The 21,802-nt window shown below is 33.7% G+C and overlaps 2 protein-coding genes and 1 pseudogene across 3 annotated transcripts; 2 read left to right on the forward strand and 1 right to left on the reverse strand.

Annotated features, from left to right (window-relative positions):
* The first annotated feature begins 1,592 nt into the window (after positions 1–1,592).
* On the forward strand, positions 1,593–4,426 carry LOC116117452 (annotated as a pseudogene).
* Positions 4,427–6,195: 1,769 nt separating this feature from the next.
* On the forward strand, positions 6,196–9,757 carry LOC116117457. Of its 2 annotated transcripts, XM_031403481.1 has the most exons (10): positions 6,196–6,539; positions 7,210–7,305; positions 7,751–7,835; positions 8,044–8,165; positions 8,543–8,567; positions 8,648–8,731; positions 8,832–8,861; positions 8,952–9,057; positions 9,202–9,266; positions 9,372–9,757. In XM_031403481.1, exons 1-9 carry the CDS (start codon positions 6,447–6,449, stop codon positions 9,263–9,265), a joined length of 705 nt encoding a protein of 234 aa, XP_031259341.1. In that variant the 5' UTR covers positions 6,196–6,446; the 3' UTR covers position 9,266; positions 9,372–9,757. The 2 variants fall into 2 exon arrangements, with proteins under 2 accessions (XP_031259341.1, XP_031259342.1); XM_031403482.1 differs by lacking the exon at positions 7,210–7,305.
* A 1,038-nt stretch (positions 9,758–10,795) lies between these two features.
* Positions 10,796–13,893, reverse strand: LOC116117446 (40S ribosomal protein S7). Its single transcript, XM_031403469.1, has 6 exons — positions 13,801–13,893; positions 12,379–12,472; positions 12,207–12,280; positions 11,999–12,122; positions 11,294–11,476; positions 10,796–11,088 (listed from the first exon to the last, which is right to left on the reverse strand). The coding sequence occupies exons 2-6, from the start codon at positions 12,451–12,453 to the stop codon at positions 10,969–10,971; spliced, it is 576 nt and encodes a 191-aa protein (XP_031259329.1). The 5' UTR covers positions 12,454–12,472; positions 13,801–13,893; the 3' UTR covers positions 10,796–10,968.
* Between the last annotated feature and the right edge of the window lie 7,909 nt (positions 13,894–21,802).

The following is a 21,802-nucleotide window of genomic DNA, read 5'->3' on the forward strand; positions in this document are numbered from 1 at the left end:
GTTGACGTTTTTCCTTTTACACAGAGTGTTTCACTTTCAGCAGTTGAAGAAGCAATATAATTACCAATTTACCACCAAACTTAAGAATTTTTCAAAAGGCCGAACGACTTCCACCGGCCCAAAGTTTGGTATAAAGACAGATTGATATCCAAAAGGTTTAAAAATGACAAATAAATATTTTTTGTCATATTCCATTAGAGATTTTTATTTGTTAAAAGATAATATAGTAATTTCATCTACAGTCACAAAATTTTTAAATTTTAAATCTTTTTCTCCGTATCTATTCTCACTGCAAGCCAGTTTGCACAACTCTCTTGCGTCATCAATCGATTTTTTGACCGAATTTAGTATTTTTCTGAGAAGTTTGGTGATAAACAGTAGCATTGGTCTTTACTGGTGCACATTGGGAATGGGAATCAATGGATATTCTAGGCTGCGTTTGGTTGAAAATTTGGGGGTTTTGGGAAAAGTTTTTTGAAAAAAGTTAAAAAAAAGTTGAATTGGGCGGGTATTACGAGGTAAAATTTATAAATTAATAAAATCTCCTTTATGTTTGTTTTTTTTACAAAATACCCCCTATAATAAAACATTAAAAGTTAACAAAAATACCCCTAACCTACCCTCAAACACCCCCAGCCGGCGACCACCACCGGAGGTGGCCGGAGTCACCGTATGGGCGCATGAACGTTGGATCTTGCCGGTCATGCGGTCGCTATGGCCTTTTCCGGCCAGATCCACGGTGGATCTGGCCGGAAAAGGCCAGATCTACGGTCAGATCTGGCCGTCAACGGCCAGATCTGGCGTATTTACTCGTCACGATGGCCAACAAGGTCGTCGTTTATGGTCAACGACGACCGTTTGTTGGCCGTCGTGACCGATGGTGTACGGCCAAGATCTGGCGCGTCAACGGCCAGATCTTTGGCTTAGATCTGGCCTTTTCGGCCAGATCCACCTTGGTATGGCCGGAAAAGGCTAGTCGGCGCACTGCCGGCCAGATTCAGCCGGTAGTGCGCCATTCTACCAGATTCCGCCATTTTCCGGTGGTGGTGGCCGGAATCTGGTAAATTTGGATTATTGGGGTGTTTTTGTAATTTTAAAAAAAAATATTTAGGGGTATTTAATTAAATTATCAAAATTTAAAGGGTTTAAAAAAAGTTGAATAATTTTGGGAGGAGTATTCCAAAAATCTGAATTTTGGGAATTTACTGTTTAACTTTTTTGGGAATACTAAAAGTAGTATTCCCAAAGTTACCAAACCAGCCCTAGTCTTTTTATCATTTTTATCTTTTAACAGATGTAAATTTCTAATAGAATAAGACGAAAAATAAGTGTTTATCATTTCTAAACCTCTGAACCATTTGTCTATACAGTAAACTTTGAATAGGTATAAGTCCGTTCCCTTTTTTAAATTACCCCAAAAATAAATGCGTAGACAATTCCATTGACTTGTGGATCTAAGTCAACCTTAAATTATCAAAAACACAACACTCCTTTTCCAATCCATAGTCCTGCATTTTTCCATGCTCTCTCTCGCATTTTCCGCCGTCCGATTTCTAACCTCATGATCGTTACCTGCGTGCGTTACTTTGTCCATGAATTTCGACGATTTTCTCTCCCGTTTCCTTTCCTGCTGCGGGAAGAGGCTCAAAGACGTTGATGAAGCCGAGGGGCGGACTCCTCGACTCTTCTTCGAACTCCTTACCTTCAGATTGCCACTAACTTTTCTCTGAGTTGAATCAGCTCGGCCACGGCGGCTTTGGCCCCGTTTATAAGGTAATTCGAATGCTTGTTAGGACCAATTTCAGAAAATTTTAATGAACGTTTGAAATCATTTGTGGGAGGTGTTTTCTGGGTGAAATTTGAAATAACGAAGTATGTGTGAATTGTTACTGGGAAGGTGGATTTAATCTGTTGTAAGTTTTTTCATTTGTCTATATGTTATCTTTTTTATTATAGATTAGGAACATGACATATGGACTTTCGACGATTCCACTGAATTATTGTTTATTTTAATTTTTATTATTATGACTGAAAGTTATATTTGTTTATATATTTTAACTGAAAATTAGTTTTTTTTTTTTTTTTAATAACGAAAGGGTAGTTTTCTAAGATGTAGTATTTTGTAAAGATGCAGGGTAAATTTTTGAATGGGGTCTCTCTAGTTTGAGAATAATCAAGAGGCAGCTGCTCCATTTATGAAGTTCAAGGAAATTTGCAATGAATGTTAGAAAATGTTTTGGATAATTTTGGGGATGTTTTCATTTATTTTCAAACCAAGAGATTTTGCTTATAATTCATTAAAATGTGAGTTCAATGAAATCCTCTCAAGTTATTATGGAAAAAGTACAGAGTAAGTTTGCAATCTATTCATTGAACTTTTTATTACATCATGTCAGAAGTTATTGTTATGCTAGTTTGAGATGATGAATTTTTTTACTTATATTGTCTGGGGGAAGGTAGGAGTGATGGTTGGCATTTCTGTTAAATAATTATTCAATATAGTCCGTCTTTTCAGGGATTGATGTCAAATGGTCAAGAAGTAGCGGTAAGAAGCTTTCAGTAGACTCCAGACAGGGGCTGAGGAGATTTACTAATGAGGTGAAGCTGTTGTGAAAATTTCAGCACAAAAACTTGGTCACATTGTTCGGTTGCTGTGCTGAAGGACCTGAGAAGATGCTTGTTATGAGTATCTACCAAACAAAAGCTCGATACCTTTCTATTGGTAAGAGAAAGAGAACAAATAAAATCAATCATGTGGATTTGCATAAAGCATGGACTGAATTTTAGATATGATGTTTGGTAAAGTAGGAATAATATTGGAGAGTGAAAATTGTCAGATAAAAGAAGTCTGCATCACTGGATGGACAACACGATACCGGATAGTTACAGGTGTTGCAAGAGGTCTTCTCTACCTGCATGAGGAGGCCCCTGAAAGGATCATTCACAGAGACATTAAAGCAAGTAATATTCTGTTGGATGAGCCATTGAACCCAAAAATCTCAGATTTTGGCCTGGCAAGGCTCTTTCCTGGGGAAGACACCCATGTGAATACATTCAAGATCTGGTACCTAGTGAGTAGTTTCTGTACTTTTTTTGTGTCCTTGTAAATTATACTTAACAATCAAAGCAATATTAGTTGCATGTGGGTTCAAGTTTTTCTGGCTATTTTATTGCAACTTTTCTTGTGAAGCTAAGAGAAATAGAAGTAATTCAATCTTTTGCTGATGCAGTGGTATATGGCCCCTGAATATGCGTTGCATGGATATTTGTCTGTGAAGACAGATGTTTTCAGCTATGGAGTTTTGGTCTTAGAGATTGTAGTGGAAGAAAAAACAAGATAGGAGTCTTGGCGCCGAAAAGGTGGACCTCTTGAACTACGTAAGTTAATTCCATGAAGAATTCATCTGATCTTACTTCTGCCCAAAGTAACTTCACTTATGAACCTTCTCTCCGTGTCCAAGCCAGAAAGTAATGGTACCATCGATGCTATTGTCTAATGATCAATTGTCATAAATAAGGTTAATAAACAGGGCATGATATCTGAGGTTAACTTAGACCAAAATGCGGCACCTTTATAATCCATGGAGACAATTAATGGAGGCCTTTGAGCTTCTGGTGAATTTGATTTGAGCTGGTAATGTTTCAAACTTTTGGGGGATGCACTATTGCTGTCGTCTTCTTCTCATGGACTTTACAGGAATATTTATTGAAACCGTAACTTGGAATGGACTCTGAAATATCTCAAATCTATTTCTCTGCAAATATTTTGGATTGTGTTCATGTTTGATTCAGATTCCATTTTTGGTAATCCAAATCTGGAATTTGTTGCTTTTACCCGTTTGATAGTATTCATGAATCAGTGTGCTTAATTTTTCTTGCTCTCTCATACAGACATGGACACTTTACCAAAAGGGGAATCCACTGGAACTGGTGGATCCAAGCCTTACAAAGTGCAATCGTGATGAAGCGGCAATGTGCATTCAGCTAGGCTTGTTATGTTGTCAACAAAGCATTGCAGATAGGCCTGACATGAACTCTGTTCACCTCATGCTCTCAAGTGATTCGTTTACGTTACCTAGACCAGGTAAACCTGGAATTCAAGGGCGTGCAAGCCGTTGGACAACTACCACTTCTACTGCTCTCACTAAAACTGGTACTGATGCCAATACAAATACTAATGCTACTAGTACCAGCACCGGTGTTACTAGGACTTCTGGAGGTAACAGTTTTGTTGAGGATTTTTCCAGAAACTCCATCTCTTATTCTTCCATTGATGAAGGTAGATGATCTCATTCATAATAGTGAGTAATTAGGGCTGTGTAAAGTTTTAGTTATTTTTTTTGTATTATTCATTTTATTTGTTATATGATTTAAGTTGCTTTGATGTTATATATAGACTATAGTGAATATAAAATTAGAATGCAAATAGCTGTTTCTTGAATCTGCTGGTGTTTATTTACTTGACAAAAAAATCTCTTCCGTATGTGTGTTTACTTTTCGCCTGTTTATAGTACTCAACGACGATTATATTACTGGGGAATTTTGATGATTATAATAGAGGCTTCAATCAACAAAAAGAGAATAACAAAACAGGGATTGTATTAAATCTGATGAATAAGAATTACTTAGCGACATGGAGCTTCAAACCATTCCCAGAAATGCACAATCTGAGATTACATTAAAAATAGAAACTTCTGAAAGTATCAAACTATTCAGAATGAAGCAAATCACGTACTGTTAGTGCTTCAGCCAAGGTGGAGGTGGCCAGAAAATGTTAGTATTGCCTGGAAAGTCTGAAAGTGCCACAAGAGTATTATCTTCTAAGTCAAAAATTGCAGCATCCGAAGGTTTGCCTTAATTAACCTTTTCAACTTAAAAAGTTTTAGAATACCATTTCATAATCCAAAGTTAATATTCTATATGTTCCCATCATTTGAACTTCTGGTCTCCTCTTTACAAGATATTTTTCACTCCGACATATGATTTTTCCTCGATTGTCAGCTATTGTAAAACTAGGGTTTTATATTCTTGGATGATTTTTGGTTGATTTCGGTGAAGAATATTTAATCAGTCACCACTATTCGATCCACCGGTCTCTACTCTATAAAAACTCTCTTACCCTAACTCTTAATAACTCATTGCATGTTAATTGAGAAAATAAAATGTATTTTAAGTATTAACATTATATAAACATTGGATGGGATATTGATATTATAAAACTTTTTGGGTGAGAAAATGTCATAAAGACAAACCTTGAGTGAGAAAAAGTCGTTTACTCTATAAAATAATATTCTGTGTCCCAACCTAGTAATTATTTCATAATATTTTCTTCTGGGTTAATCCAATCATTATTCCTATTGCCAACGATGACTCAGCTGTCATACACAAACAATAAAGTTTATTTTTTGAATTTTGTTATTAAATTGAACATAAGATTTACAAAATTTACGTTTTAATGCCAGCAAAGCAATAATATTTTCAGTTCAAATCAAAGGATCATGGGACTGCTACCCAATTCTAGATTTTGAAAATTGATTTTACAATGTTTATTATTTTATTTCAACTTAGTCAGGCTTTGGCTGAGGTGTTTTATATTATATAGTGATGGTAAGCTTCTAACAACCGACAGACGTTTTGTAAAGTAATAGTCAGCCCCAAATGTTTGGGAATTAACAAAAAAAACCCCTTAACATCTATTAATTAATGATTTAAAATAACTGGCCAGGGGTAATACAGTAATTTCTCATAAAACATTTTCGAAAAAATAAAATATGAGGCATAATTAAAATGTTGGTCGAACATTTGGCCGAAGCTAATCATTGAAAATATTATATAGATTGATGTTCAAAGAACCCATGACTCACGAACGCCTCTAATTAACAAAAGTTTTCGACACACTTCATATTCCAAGCATCATGTATGTTTATAATTCTAGATTTTTTAATTTTCTCAAAAAAGAAAGGTAGAATTAAAATGACTTAATTGGCCATTAAAAATTAATATTTTTGTCAATTAGCGAATTTCAGGGAGATTTGTGTCTACTATCCAAAAATTTAAAGGCAATGGTAATTACAAGAAAATTAGGGAGGCTTATAAAATTGTCCTTTATAAAACTATTATATTATGATTATTAAAACAAAATAAAAAATTTCAACAATTAATAGTGGGACAGTGCCCATGCTTGACGCCATTTTGCTCTGTGTTTTTCTTCAACGGTTTCCACGATTTTTCCCACTCGTCAACTTCAAATAATTGACTCTCAATTCTCAAACACCACAACCCAACTCCATTTGATTTTGGTCACAAACCTTCAAGACGAGGGAGAGCAAGAGAGAAACCTCTTTCTCTCTCATTCTCAATACAATTACAAACAAAAGAACTACTACAAAGAAGATCAGTACTGGTTCTTGGATTTTCTTTATTTCTGAGATCGTTTGTAGGCCAAGATGAGGCCCAACTGGGAGCTCAAAAACTGCTGTCACCATGAACAAGTTGTGTTTCTTGTTACCGTCTCTGTTTGCGCCGTGGTTATACTTGCGGTATATATCTCTTTGCTCTCTTAGCTCATCAAATCTTGACTGCATTACATAGATGAATCACGCCCCATTTGGTTAAAACAAGAAAACTTTAAATTTTGTTTTTCTTTGATTAATAATATTGGTTTTAACAGAGTGAGGTTGTGTTTCTTCAAGTGGGAAACTGCCCCATTGATCCAAATGGACCAAATCTCATTGAAATGTTAAGGAGATAGCTGTCATGGTGGTGTTTTAGTAATATCTTATTGTCATTGTTTATCTTCATAAATTTTGGTTGTTGTGTTTCTTTGCTTTAAAGGGAAGAATTTTTTATTGAGTATTAGATGGACTATAGTTTCCAGTTTAAAACTATTGATTGATTAAGGTAAATGAGTCTTTTCCCTTTTGTGTTTTTCATTGTAAATAGTTTGGTCTAATTTATTTTATGAGAATCCAGCTACAATTAATCTGTGGCTTCAGTTAACATCTGTTATGGTGTAATATTAACTCGGTTCCTTGAAATTTATTGAATATTTTGAAGAAAACATCAATTGGTTATTTATGGTGATAGAAAGCAATACGTAAGGAACTTTGGGAATTTTAATGTGGGAATGGGTTGCTAAGTTAGTACTTCTAAAATGTGTTTTCTCAATTCTGTGTTTGAGGTCTGAATCTTCTTAATTATCGCTTTCAGCTGTGGAGGACAATACTGCTGAGACCATTTAAGCTTGTGACAGTATTTCTTCACGAGGCAAGCCATGCGATTGCTTGTAAACTTACGTGTGGCGAAGTAAGAGCAATTTTAAGCTTTATATCATTACCATCAATTTGTCATAGATACTTAAATCACAACCATGCTGCCTGTTGCATCTTCATTTTCTTGTCCTCCCTTTAATATTTAAAATGCACTGAAGAAACTTTGAATTCTGTATCTTTATTTGAGTCTCAATCTTTTATGTAGTGATGCAGTTATTGGTAAGTTAATATCTCAATTAATGAAATGATCAGTTTAAGCTAGGAAATGGTTTTTGCATTCACTAAATGTTTTTTCCTTCTTCTCATTATGGAAATGTTCCAGCTTCCTTGCTGCAGATCAAATTCTTAAATGCTCAATTTCATAGTGACTTTATTGATTTCATGTAGTTTTTACATTTGGTAGCAGCTACTACATACTGATATTTTTTCATCTACGAAACGCTTGTGGATCCCTATAGCTCATATACTTTAGCATGTAGGTGGAAGGAATCCAGGTTCATGCTGACGAAGGTGGAACCACAACAACACGCGGTGGCATATATTGGTGTATTTTGCCGGCTGGATGTAGTTTCTCTTATCCTTGACCTTTTTTCTCATTTTGTTGTATCTTTTGCTTTTATCCAACATGGAACTACAAATTTCCAAATGTATTTCTGGATTTGTCATTACATATGGTCTGGATTGCATCCTATTCAATATTGAGCTCAGAAACCTCAAAGGTAACTGTACTTGTTTCTTTGTGACTAATTTCATCTTTATTGTTGCATTCCAGATCTTGGTTCGTCTTTCTGGGGAATGTTACTGATACTAGCATCCACAAATCTTCTTACTGCAAGAATTGCTGCAGGGTGCTTTGTTCTTGCTTTGCTTGTTGTACTTTGTGTAGCTAAAAACGTAAGTGGTTGTGGATATCTGAAGTATTTCATACTCTTTTCTTCATTTCATTTGTGGAAGGCACTATAATATGTGAAGGCTGAAAATACTAGAGATTTATATGGTAATATAATTCACAAAACTTTACCCACTTGGAATTGGAATGCCAAATTAACCAAATAAAATGAAAGTTAAAACTATTTTTTCATCAGATATATAAAAAAAAAAAGGAAGCACTCATTTCACTTCTGTAAAAAAATTCAAAGAAATTTATTAATAATAATTTGGTTTCTTATTGTGCTTTTGCTTGTGGCCTCTTAAAGATCTACGCAATCTCAAAACTTTTTACTCTTTGTTTGTATTTGTGCTTAACAAAATCTCTCCTATTGTTTCTGCAGTGGACACTTAGAGGACTTTGTATTGGTATGTGTTTTCATAACCTATATAATTCTTGCTTTTCCTGATATGCACATTCTTATGTAAATATTGATATTGAATATTAGGTTTTGTTGTTTTCCTTGGTGTAATATGGGTTCTGCAAGAAACAACAAAAATCCGCATACTTCGGTACATCATTCTTTTTATTGGTAAATAAAGTTTTGTTTTTCAGGTTCCATATTGTTTAGTGAATTTCACTATAATGCTTTTCTTGTGATGGCATAAAGAATCACGGCTTACTAACTGCAGGTGTGATGAACAGCTTGTTTTCTGTATATGGTATGATTTCTGAAACAAAACTGATTTTATCTAGGTATCAGTCTATCTGTTTGTGCCGTTAGTGACGCCTACTGTTTTCATTTTATGCAGATATATATGATGATTTAATATCACGAAGAGTTCACTCTAGTGACGCCGAGAAATTTGCAGAAGAGTGTCCTTGCCCATGTAGTGGTAGTGGATGGGGCATCATTTGGTAAGTGCCATTTAGAAGAAAATAATATGTGGTTAATGGTTGACATCAACATGAAGATTTATTTCTTTGTGGACATCAACATGAACATTAATAAATGTTTAACATGTATTGCATCACTCTGATTATAATGATTTCTTGTTGCAGGGGATTAATATCTTTTGCATTTCTCTGCGGAGCCATGTACCTTGGTCTCGTAATATTGTCTTGAGGTACATTCTGCTTGTACAATAAACTTTCTCAAGTTATATTGGGTAGTAATCTGAAACTCACTCCAGTTTTTGGTAATCTCAATTGTCTCCATCACATATGTATAGGCTCAATGGTTCTGGTTGAAGTTCTCTAATTGCTGAGAAGCCTTGACACAACACAAATGCAACTTCATATACTTCAGGAGTGCCATCTGCCCATCTCATTTTTCTTGAGGAGATGTTCTGTTGATGCTAACTTCAGTGTTTATATTCTATATTTGAAGACAATATATAATCCGAAATCAAAGACAATCTGTTCATTTTTCTTTTTTATCTGTAAGTTGGTCGCCCGCCCTAATCTCAACTGGAAAAAGGGTTTTTGATAGTGTGGATATGTCGCCATTGTTATTGGTGTAGCATTTTTGAATAGGAGCTTGCAAATGACAGAATAGTGAGGGCCCTTTGTACACCATTTTTCACTACTCCATTCCCTATTCTATCCAAAATACACATTTATTTTTTTCTTTTCAAAATATTATTCTATATTATTTAATTATTTTTAAATCCCATAAATTTGTATTCAATTCATTCTAAACCCCTTAGATTTGTTAATTTATTAAACACCCCCAAATTTTTTTTTAGAAATTGACAAAAACACCACAGCAACCCACATTTGCCAAATTCCAGTCACCATCACCGAAAGCTGGCTGGAATCTAGTATAATAACGTATTACCAGTTGAATCTGACTGGTAGTGCGCCGATATAGCATTTTTCGACCAGATCCATAATGGATCTGGTTGGAAAAGGCTAGACTAAGGCCAAAGATCTGGCTATAACTAGTCGTGAACGATGGTTAAGATATGACCGTTATTGACCATCAATGATAGCCATATCATTGGCCATCGTTGACGACCTAATACGGCCAGGTCTAACCGTAGATCTAATCTTTTCTGGTCAGATCCATCATTAATCTGGTTGAAAAAAGCCATATTGACGCACAATCAATTGAATTTGACCAATCATGTATCGATACGATAACTCTGACTATCTTCCCATAATGATGGTTGACTATCGGTAGAAGTGTTTTTATTAATTTTTAATATTTTATTGTAAAGGCATTTAACAATTACACAAACGAAGATATTTTTGTTAATTTCTAAATTCAACATAATAATAACCATTCAATTTTACTTTTTTCGAAATATTATTCTAAAAAGTATCAAACAATTAGCCACCAGCCACATTTTTCATGAATTCCAATCACTTTTAAGCTCACATTAAGACGGCTTAGTATCCTAAAAAGAGGTGAAAACACAAGATTGCAGTTGAACAGAACTTAGGCCGGAATTAAAATAGGGAGAATAGACTGCAAAAAAGTAGGGATCAATTATACGGTTTTGAAACATCTTGTATCTCAAACACTATTTATTTTTATTTTTTTTGGGAAAAACATAAATAGTCAGGCACGTTTTATATTTGTTATACCACAAATACCAATGCAAGTTAATGAATAAGATTGCAAAATGCAAATATCATCACAATATTAGACTTCAGAATCCAAAATGCAACACTGAACATATCATACTAGCCAGCGAAAATAAAATCCAACGTAACAGTATCCTGCTTTCTAAGAACACCTAAATTTCAAAATTTTAGAAAATGACAAGTAAAACAGGTTCAGGGAAGAAACATTTGAAAGGTGGCATGGCACTTTATAATATTCTAAGCCTCTGATAGAGGGAACTCGAACACGACTTCTTTGCCTGAAAGCTTTCTGTAAACTGCAGCAAATGTTTCCAATTTGTACTCGGTATTATTGCGTTCCTTAGGATCCAAGAAAACCTGTCAATTGAAGGAAAGAATTAAGATAAATACACAACTAAACAATTATAATTACAAATGACCACTTTTAATAAATAATTTACGGAATTAATTAGGCCTGTGCGTCAACCAAACAATTTAGGAATCTCCATTGCCTGCCCTAACTTTTTCCTAATAATACTTCTCTGAACATCATTCCTAAATTTAGATGGTTATAACTACATACCTTCATTATCTTCGATCCATCAAGTCTGTATCTTACACGTTTCCCCACAATTTCAGCAGGCAATACAACATCTTCCAGCATTGCCTCGTGCACAGCAGTGAGTGTGCGGCTGCGGGGACGCTGAGCAGCAGATCCTTTCTTTGGAGGCCTCAATATCCTCCTGGTGGCAATCAAAATCACATCCTACCATATGCCAAAAATGTAATCACAATCAACAAATATTGTAGAAGAAAATATAACAGGGTTATTACTGCATTTCACTCACAGCGTTTAGAAATGAAATTATTGGGCATAACTCACATTCTCATAATTTGGCTATTCCATAGACAGATAAATTATTTTAGACAGATTCAGATGCAGGATGTATGAATGCAAATAAGAATGTTACAGACGATCTAACTGCATTCCAACAAAAGAAGAATAAAAGACCATAAAATAAACATTAACATAGCAGTGTATCAATCAACTATTCCAACTAATAAAGCCAGTCAGAATTTCCTTCCCAAATAGCGTCTTATGAAACATGATGCAACAAAATTTTAGATTTTCGACACCTTCATTTATAAGCAACCACAACTCAAGCCACATAAGCACCATGCACAATATAACACTTTCAGATACAGTACTAAATAAAAATTTCATATGGTTTATATGATGGCTTTATAATGAGACAAATTTTAAGAGAACCAAGTAATCTATGATCACCTTCCCACTGAACTTCTTCTCAAGTTCCCTAACAAGCCTAACATGAATCTTGCGATAAGCCTTCCTCAACCTGTATGGGACATGGACAACAATAGCCTTCCGGTTCCCGGAAACATCAATTTGCCTGCATGAAGGACAAATTAGTACCATGCATAAAATGAGCCAGAATCAAAATGGCATTAACTATGAAAGTTAACCATTTTCTTACATAGCTGAATTTATATATAAGTCCTTTAAGTCACTTTTCAGCTCCTGGTTGGTATTTTCCAAATCGAAGAGTGCCTATTTCAACAGTAGAGAGAAAGAATGAAATCTAATTTCCAATGTTTTAAATTTCACATCGAGTTCGCCAGTGTATTTTAAGAAAGTTTATTTAGAACCTGTGCAACTGACTCCTCAAATTCAGTTGGTTCAGCATCTTTATCTTTGTGAATCTTCTTCTTTGATGAAAACATCTTCACTATTCTGAGTCAACTGATAAAATATAGGCAAGGAAGTAATTAATTAATAAGAAATTTATATTATACCCAAATCAATTGCTTCTCACTAACAGTAAATTTAAAATTTTGAAGATACTTAACCATTTCTTTTTTAGTTTTTTACTACATAAAAGAGAGCATGCTGCTTATCTTGAACCTATGCTAGAACATTCACAATAATTTTAAACGTTCACCTGGAGCAACAATTACCCAGTTGATCATGACTCCAATAAAAGTGTATTATTCTTCCAGAGCTATACTCATGAATATATTGTACTATGACATAAACATACACTATATGATACAAATACTACAAGAAGAATAGAAAACTGAGAAAACTTGCCTTTATGATCTCAAATACATATACGATAAAATTGCATTTGCCTAGGTATAAATAGAACTTGGGTCATCCCAGTTTTGCATGTTGTCATTTAGGCAACAAATAAGTTGTAGCCAAAAGTATAAATAAGTGGCATGAAAGGAAGATGCGAAGTGGTGGAAATCCGCCATGACAATACCCCCACTCGGATTTCCACTACTTTTCATGATATAACGCTCATGTTTTTAACCCAATGGAATTTTCCTTAGCAAAGCCATGCACAACTATATATAAAAAGTGGAAATCCAAGGGAGAATGTTGTGATGAGATAGGCTCCCACCGCTTGCCGCATACTTTATTGTCACTTATCCCATTACTGGGGAGTGAAGGCAAAATTATTAGGTAACCCAAGTTATCTAGAAAACAATACAACTGTATCATATATTTAAGCGCTTTCCACTTTTGTTCTCTTATTATTCTTCTCATAGATTTTATATTTACTAAATAATAAGTGCTGATAATGCCTTATGAATGAGTTGTGTAAACAAGTACAAACGAATTGGACAAGAGAATGAGAGAACAAAGATTTTTTTGTCAGACTCGTACATCTTTCAAATCCTATAATAAAAGTCTTTGTTATTTTACACAAATCAGTAAATCCCTTGCTATCTTTTACTGAATAAATATAATTAGTTAAGCTTCCTTTAGACCTAAATGATAAGAATAAAACAAAATTAAATTAAAACATCAAATTCTATCAATCAGTAACATTACAGTTGCTGAGTAAGAAGAAAACCTAAAAGCTATTTGAGCTACAGAAAGAACAAAATAGTAAGTAATTTTCTTTCCATTTCTCCCGTTTTCCAAGCAACCAAACAGTACATAACAGACTCGGTATAAAAAAAAACTCAGACTAAGGATACAGAAAACAAGATCTTTCCTTCATTTTCTCGCATTGTATTAGCAACCAAACAGAGCAAAACTGACGAGAATTACGAGCATACCTGTCAGAGAAACTGAGGAAGAGCACACAGGCTTCGGCAGACGAGAGAAAAACCCTAGGGTTTGAGGGGTAAGAGGGCTTATAAAGAAAAAATCCAACGGCAGGGATGGTTGTTTTATTCAGATTTCCGGTTGAGATTAACTTTGGGAATATGCATATCAACTTACTCGGCCCAATTTCCCGTCGGGCCGTTTTGGATTTTTTTTTTATGTTATGAGCCTAATGGGCCTTGCTAGTCCTTTAGCAAATTTACTGTGAACCCATGAAATATTTTGACATACAAAAATTAGAAAAATAAAAATAAGAAATAAAAGATCATTAAAATTAAATTACTAATTTATTTATTTTTCATCAACTTTTTTTAATTATGGGTTATTTTTAATTTTTTATGTTTATTTGTTAACTTGTACGAACATTACTCCAAATGTTTGGCCTAATGGAAAAGAACTCATTTAGTCTTGATAATATCCTAAGTTTGAGTCTCCACCTTGTCGGAAACTTTGGAGGCGGGATGGGGTAGGGGTTACAAAAACTATAACTATAATTAAAAAAAAAAAAAAAATTGTATGACGGTCCCTACATGTCACCATATAATAATCTAATTAAGGTAGCTCAAATGGTAGGACGAGTGATGAGATGTGTGGTTAAGACGCACGGTCTTAAGTTCGAATCTCTTTGGCTCCCAAGATTTAAGTGGGAGGCCGTAGCGGTGGATTGTTACATTAATCTCCCTTAAGGATTAATTGAGGTATGCATAAGCTGACAAGAACACCGGGGTACCCTCCTCCCCCCCCCCAAAAAAGAAAAAAAAAAAAAAAAAACCAGGTGTGTCACATAAATTAAGCTGACGACTAAAAATAATATAAATCATAAATGAATTTTTTACTAAAATGTCTAAAAAATCTACAAATCTCATATTTTAAAATCTTAAGATATATAGTTTTAATATCAATTATTATTTAAGAGTGATGCTATAAACCAGACTAAATCTCTATCCAAATCCCAAATTTCTAGTCTTCTACATCACTAAAGGAAAAAAAGCCAATCAAGTACACCTGTTTCATATCATGATTACACATTTCCAGCATATGCTAATGACATTGCTGTTGTCAAGCGTGCTCATTAGGTACATCTATACTCAATTAAATCCACTCGTATCTGTTTTATATTTTCGTTATTATGGCTGAATTTCGCCTCCAATACTAACGGAAAAAAATGTTGATGGTTTGCCACGTAACAAAACAATACCCTTATATACGTGAATGGTTAGGCAAGATAATGACATATTGCATGCCAATTACAAAAAGTGATTCACAAATGATTCGTAGTATGAATGATCTCACACCCAGCTACGTGGGTTGGAGGCGCGTGGTTCATTGTTAATGGCTAAAGTAAGAATGCAATGCATGAAACTCTACCATCTTCATCTCCCAGCAGCAGGCTCTTAATCTCCTCTCTCCTCACTGTGAAGAACTTCAATTGACTCAAGTTCCAGGTAAGATTAGTTCATGAAAAAAAGAAAGGGTTTTCTCATTGAGAGTCTATCTGTTTTTTGTTGTTTGAAAATAGTTTTTACAATAATATTTACTTGTATTTGTGTTTACTTTTGGTTTGTGTTTGTGTTTTATGTGTGTCAGTGAATCTTTTTGCCGCTGGCTTTAGGCTTTTTTTTTTTCTTTTCCTATAATTGTAATTTTTGGAAAGGTTATTTATGATGGTTGAGTTGTGATTCTACATTTCAAAATTTTGGGTTAAGCTAAGGAAGCAAGGATTAGGGTCATTTAGTGCTTGACAAGAAGGGTTTTCTCATTAGGAGTCTATGCGTTTTTTGTTGCTTGAAAATGGTTTTTACAATAATATTTACTGGTATTTGTGTTTAGTTTTGGTTTATGTTTGTGTATTCTGAAGAAAAAAAAAAAAAAAAAAAGGGGTTTTCTCATTGGGGTTGAAATGTGATTAAATGGCTTACCATTTCATCATTTCTGGTTAAGTTTTTTGTATATATTATACACATTTTATTTTGCATATGTTATAGTTTACATGAGCATGCGAGATATGGCTTATAGGGTGTATTTCATAGTCAGTTTATTCTTAAAAACTTGGGGTTTCTTGATAGGATTGTTGTTTGTTGAAATTGCAAGTGTAATATACATGTTTTGGATATTTTGTATCATTTGTGAATTGATTTGTGACTATTTAGAGGCATGTGGGGTTAATAAAAAATTTAAGTTAAATTATTCAGACCGCATTATACTATATTTGTGTGTTTTTAATTAACTAAAAATTGTAATTTTTCTGATTGCGTTGAGAGGCAAAGTATAATTTTGTTCTCTGCTTATTTCTTTGTTGATTAGACCCAAATTGTTTAAAGTCTTTACAATCAAATATGGTTTATAGGGTGTATTTCATATTCAGGTTATTCTTTAAAAAAAAAAAATGGGTTTCTATTTAAGATTGTTGTTTGCTAAAATTGTAAATGTAGCCAAACAAGCTAGTGAGGTATGGCATCAATACTTATTCCTCAATCTCTTAAATTTTCGTTTCTAAAATTTCTAATTACATTACTTATTTGAAGCAACCATTTCAATATTCATTTTCATATTTTGTTAGGTTTTTGGGCAACAAAATGAGGAGATTTTTTTTTTTTTTTTCAAGCATATGGTTTTTTTTGTCTTTTGATGACTTTTAAATTGATATATGTAATGCATAGCTATGCATATTATATATATATATATTTTTTATATACATATAAACTCGTAGTTTCCATGCACAAGGCATAGCTACACATTGGGTTTGCTTATGAGCATCTTGTAAGAATTTGATGCATGGGGGAAGTTGTACTCCCTGATATATTTGATGAAGATGAAAAAGAGTTGACATTAAATATTGGCAAAAAGAATATCAAGTTCTAACAGGGTGCTAGGGGAAAATCCTCCCTGTACGCCAAGCATGTAGGGCCAGGGTGCTCAACGTGCAAGAAGCGTGAAGGGCCAGGGTGATTGGCATGCAGGGTTGGTCCAATTAAATTCATGTCATAAAATTTGTTTTATGCATAAATATATAAAATTTTATTTAATTATTTTTATGTTGCATCGATTTTCATAATATCTATAAATACATATTTACGTCCCAAAGTTCTCTGCTCCAAGACTTTTACTCCAGGACTTCAAAAGCAAATGTCGAGTCCGTCTCAAGAGAACTCATCAAAATTGGCAAGAGGAATATGGGGAGCATAAGAAAGGAAAATAGGAGAGAAGAAGAATGTCACCTTCACGTAAAATGTTCTCACCTTGAGCTCGACGATTGAAGTCTTAGAGTAGGATCTTTGCTTGCATAGTTCTTAAGGGAAACTTTGGAGGCATTTTGCAGAAAATGAAGATGGTAGCCAGTCTTCGGTTTTTAAGTTTATGTAAATGGATAAATGCATGAAACCATTTCGCCCAACTCTCGCTCTCACTCATTTTTTTTTTTTTTCTCACTAACAACAACCAGAAACCCATGTACCCAATCCCTCCCTATGAAATTCCTCACGTGAGCTACAAGCGTGTGATGCTCTTATACACAAGTTTCAGGTTCACCTATACGGGAATGTCTAGTTTGGCAATCACTAAAGGCCATGGAAACTGGCACTTAAAGAAGAGTGACACATGGGACACATCGCCACAGGTTGTCGTCAATGCCGCAAAGGAGGAAAAAACCGACAAAGAACGAGACGATTTTTTGCCCATACAATTGGTTCATGGTGGAAGACATTTAAAGCCAAGCTACAGCCTAGGCCTATAACAACAGAGGAGCGGCCAACAAAGCAATACCCAGACATTTGTTCAATACTTATCTTAAATGGGTAAGCAAGACAATGGCAAATCGCATGTCAATTAAAAAAAGGTGATTCGTAAGGATTTTGGTATAAGATTATCTCACGCTCTACAAGCCCACGAGAGGAGTTTTATGGGGAGGGATTGGGTGCTTGGGTTTGATGAGCATGGTGATTGTTAATGACTAACAGAAAGTGAGCGAGGGTGAGGGCAAGAATGAGCATAATGCATGAAACTTAAAAACCCAGCTACCATCTTTATCTTTTGCACTCCTATCGCAAATCACATCAAATTGAAAATTTTGAAAACTTCGACAACGTATGAATAAATTCAGCTGTAGTTGGAATCAGTGTTGAAAACCTCTCACACATTTAGGTATATATACACACACAAACTATTAATAGAGTAGTTCAGATGCTTTCTATATAATATTTTTAGTTGTTTTCTGAACAATGTTCCCAAACAGCCAAAAAATATTTCCAAAATCAACTGAATATAATTTTCGTTGTGTAGTTGAAGTTTTTCTCCTCAAACATCTATCTCCCAATAGACTACTTGTGGTGTCTCTTAATCTCCTTTGTCCTCACTCTCTAAGGTGTGAAGAACTTCAGCCATAGTTGGACTCAAGTGAGATCGAAAAGCTCATACTTCCAAGTATATGTATTTAAAAATTGTTAAAAGATTACTAATTCTTTATGATATATATAATATTTTGTGTGTTTATATAAACCTTGAATTTAGAAGAGACTGAAGAGTTTTCCATTGCGTTATGTTTCAAGATTAACTGGTTCCGGTTCCAAATCCCAAGAACCGACCTGTTCCGTTTCTGATTCCGTTTCAATGGGATTTGGGCAGGTACCCAGACCCGTCCACTCCTAGGTATGACATTAATGGTTAGATGGTATCCGAATTAGAAAATGTTAATGCTAATTAGAGGTAAATTATTATTAAATAAGTTTAATTTTTTTTTTTTTTTTTAGATGTAACTGCTGCCAAAAACACAATTATGAATTAAGTTACATGAAACTATTAAAATCTAAGCTTAGCCATTCATTTTGCATTTTCTAAATGCCTATTTATGATATTGCCTTTGGCTTTAATAATTGAATCTTGTATTCTTATTGTTCGCAGGAGGTGGAACAAACATTAACGGAAGTACCCAAATTTTAATAGTTGGCCAAAGTTTGTGAGAAAGCCCATGCTTGACAAGACTGTTGCTGTTGTGATATTGCAAGTAACTTTTTTCTTATCCCTCCTATAGAGTGTTGATTTTATTATAGATAATACTTTACATTTTGCAATAGAAAGTATTATAAGTTCTTTTTAAGTTCCAAGCAAAATGACCGATTAACATTTTTACTGCTATGATCAAAGATTTGACAATTTATGATTTATAGTTTAATACAGTTGAGTCAACAGTTAAGAGAACTTTTATAATATATAATTTCATATGTCAAGTCATTAAAAAATTCTAAAAAAAAAAATTAGTTTCAACTTGCTTTGTAGAGGAGAGATGTAGAGTCCAATTTAATATTTTCCCTAGAGATGGCAATGGGTCAGGTTGGGACCGGGAGGCCCTTTGCCCGGGCCCAACCCAGCTCCCATGGCATAGGCCTGGGCCCATTACAGGCATGACTGGTAAAGCCCAAGCCCGACTCGATGGCCTTTTTGTAATCCCAACCCCGACCCATTTTTATAATTTTAATTTTAGAAATAGTTTTTAAATAGTAATCTTAATAATTAGTATGAAATAAAATAAATTTCAATTCTTTTTTATATTTTTAGTTTTAGAAACAGTTTTTAAATATTAATTTATTTTTTAATACTCATCAAATATATAAACAAAAATCCACCCTCATTTCTTTTTATATAATTTTCATTTAGAAGGTATATATATAAGATAATTTTGTAATTAGATATATATTATAAGGGTAATTCAGTAAAATTAATAGTAAAATTGTCGAACTAGGCTGGGACTGAAGATTGTCCCATACCCAGCCTGTACCTGAGGGCGGGCCCTAAAATCATTCCTAGGCCCAAGCCCAAGCTTGCTAACACTGGGTAAAGTCTGACCTTTTTGGGATGGGCCGGGCCAGGTACCCAGAAATATGAGCCCATTGCCATCTCTAGTTTTCCCTTTTCCTTTTTGTTAGTTTAGCATGTATATTTGGAAGTCGTCACTAAAAACTTTCTAATCTATTATTGCTTGTATTTCATAAAAGTATCTACACTACGTGAACAACAAGGTGAAGAAGTAGAGGAAGGGAGGAAGCTCGGAAATCTTGAACTTTTGAGTTGTGTGCTTTTCAATATTAACTTAAAACGGAAAAATGGCGGTGGAGGTTGTGTTTGTGTGTAGGCTAATTGCATTTATAGGTGAGTAATATGTTTAGGTGATTGATAATAGCCGATGACAATTAGTTTGACAGTTGACTCACTTGCTTAAGACATTTTGGATGAAAAATTATTGAAGGAAATAGAAATTGGGAATTTTAGAACATGAATTTAATACCTTGAAATTGAATATTTGAAAATGACAATTTATTAAAAACTAATAGTATATTTAGGTTTTAATTTTTTTTATCGGTTAATTAAAATTTGAAAAATATTGATGGCTATGAAATTAAGTTTAATAAAATAATTTAGTTATTGATTGCACAATTATCTATGGAGATCTTATGATGCAAAAATATTACCTTTACAATCTCTTCACATAAACTTCCTCTCATAACCCCGACGTGTTACCCTACAATTAATCAGCTCGTAATGGATCTCACCTAATAAATTACGGCTGATCAATTATGAGTTACCATATCGAAATATTGAGGAAAAAATTGTGAGAAGAGGTTAGGGCCTAGCATTACTCTTTATGATGGGTCTAAGTTTTCAAATATTCGACACATGTATAAACCAATAGTGATAATATTGATTGGTTAATAGCCACTAATTAAAGATTAACACAATCTTAATCCTAATTAATTAAAAATAATATTTTCTAATTTAAAAGATTTTAGTGGAAGCTCATCTACTAGCTAGTTGTGTATAAAGTCTGCACGGAAGAGAAGGACTGGGTCATGAAAATCTCCATGTGTCGTGCAGTTTGGGGGGAGTGATTGAGTCATCGGCAATTGGCGGTAACTTTTGAGGTCCACGTAGAATTAGCCAAAGTCCACTTTTTTCATTTTGCTAAGTAGTGGGACGTGGCAAGGAAACCGCGCATGGCCCCTGCGGTGACTTACTTGCAACTAGTCTGTTTGGTTTACTATTTTGGCACTTTTTAGATAGTCTTTTGTAGGGGTGAGCAGTTCTGGGTACCCTGTATTTTCTGGGAGAACCAAAACCGGAACCATACAGTGCAGGTTCCCAAAAAAAGAAATCAAAACCGGAACCGCACAGTGCAGGTTCTTCAATTCAAGGAACCGGAACCTAAAATGCCGGTTCCGGTTCCTTTCCAGGGTACCCTGTAAAAAATCAATTGCCCCCCTATTAGTTTAAAAAATAACAAAAAACACCTTATAAGTTTACAAATACACCCCTAACAAATTTTCATTATTCATTCATTTGTGTCCAATGTAACTCATAACCTGTAATCTCTAAGCAACACTTGAATTGTTAATCATTTAATTAAGTATTGTAATATTGTTTATAATAGAATGTTATAATTAATTAAATAATCATACCATAAATTTATAATATAATGTTATAATAATTTGATTAAGTATTGTGTAAATTAGTAAATTACTAATGTTTATAATATAATGTCATAATCAATTAAGTAATCATTTAATTATGTAATGTTATATTAATTATATGATCATACTATAATAGTATAATGTAATGTTATAATGAATTAAGTAATCATACTATAAATCTATAATTTAATATTATAATTAATTAAATTTCAAATCATTTGATTAATATACTAATGTTTATAATGGAATGTTATAATTGATTAAGTAATCATATTATAAATATATAAGGTAATGTTATAATTAATTAAATTTTTAATCGTTTAATTAAGTAATGTAATAATATAGTAAATTAGTAAATTACTAATGTTTATAATGTAATGTTATAAATTCATAACTAATTATGTAATTATGTAATCATTTAACTATGTAATGCTATAATTAAGTAAGTGATCATAAAATATAATGTAATATAATAATATTATAATTTAATTGAGTA

This window comes from Pistacia vera, unplaced genomic scaffold, assembly GCF_008641045.1.
Source record: "Pistacia vera cultivar Batoury unplaced genomic scaffold, PisVer_v2 Contig81, whole genome shotgun sequence".
Classification (NCBI taxonomy): domain Eukaryota; kingdom Viridiplantae; phylum Streptophyta; class Magnoliopsida; order Sapindales; family Anacardiaceae; genus Pistacia; species Pistacia vera.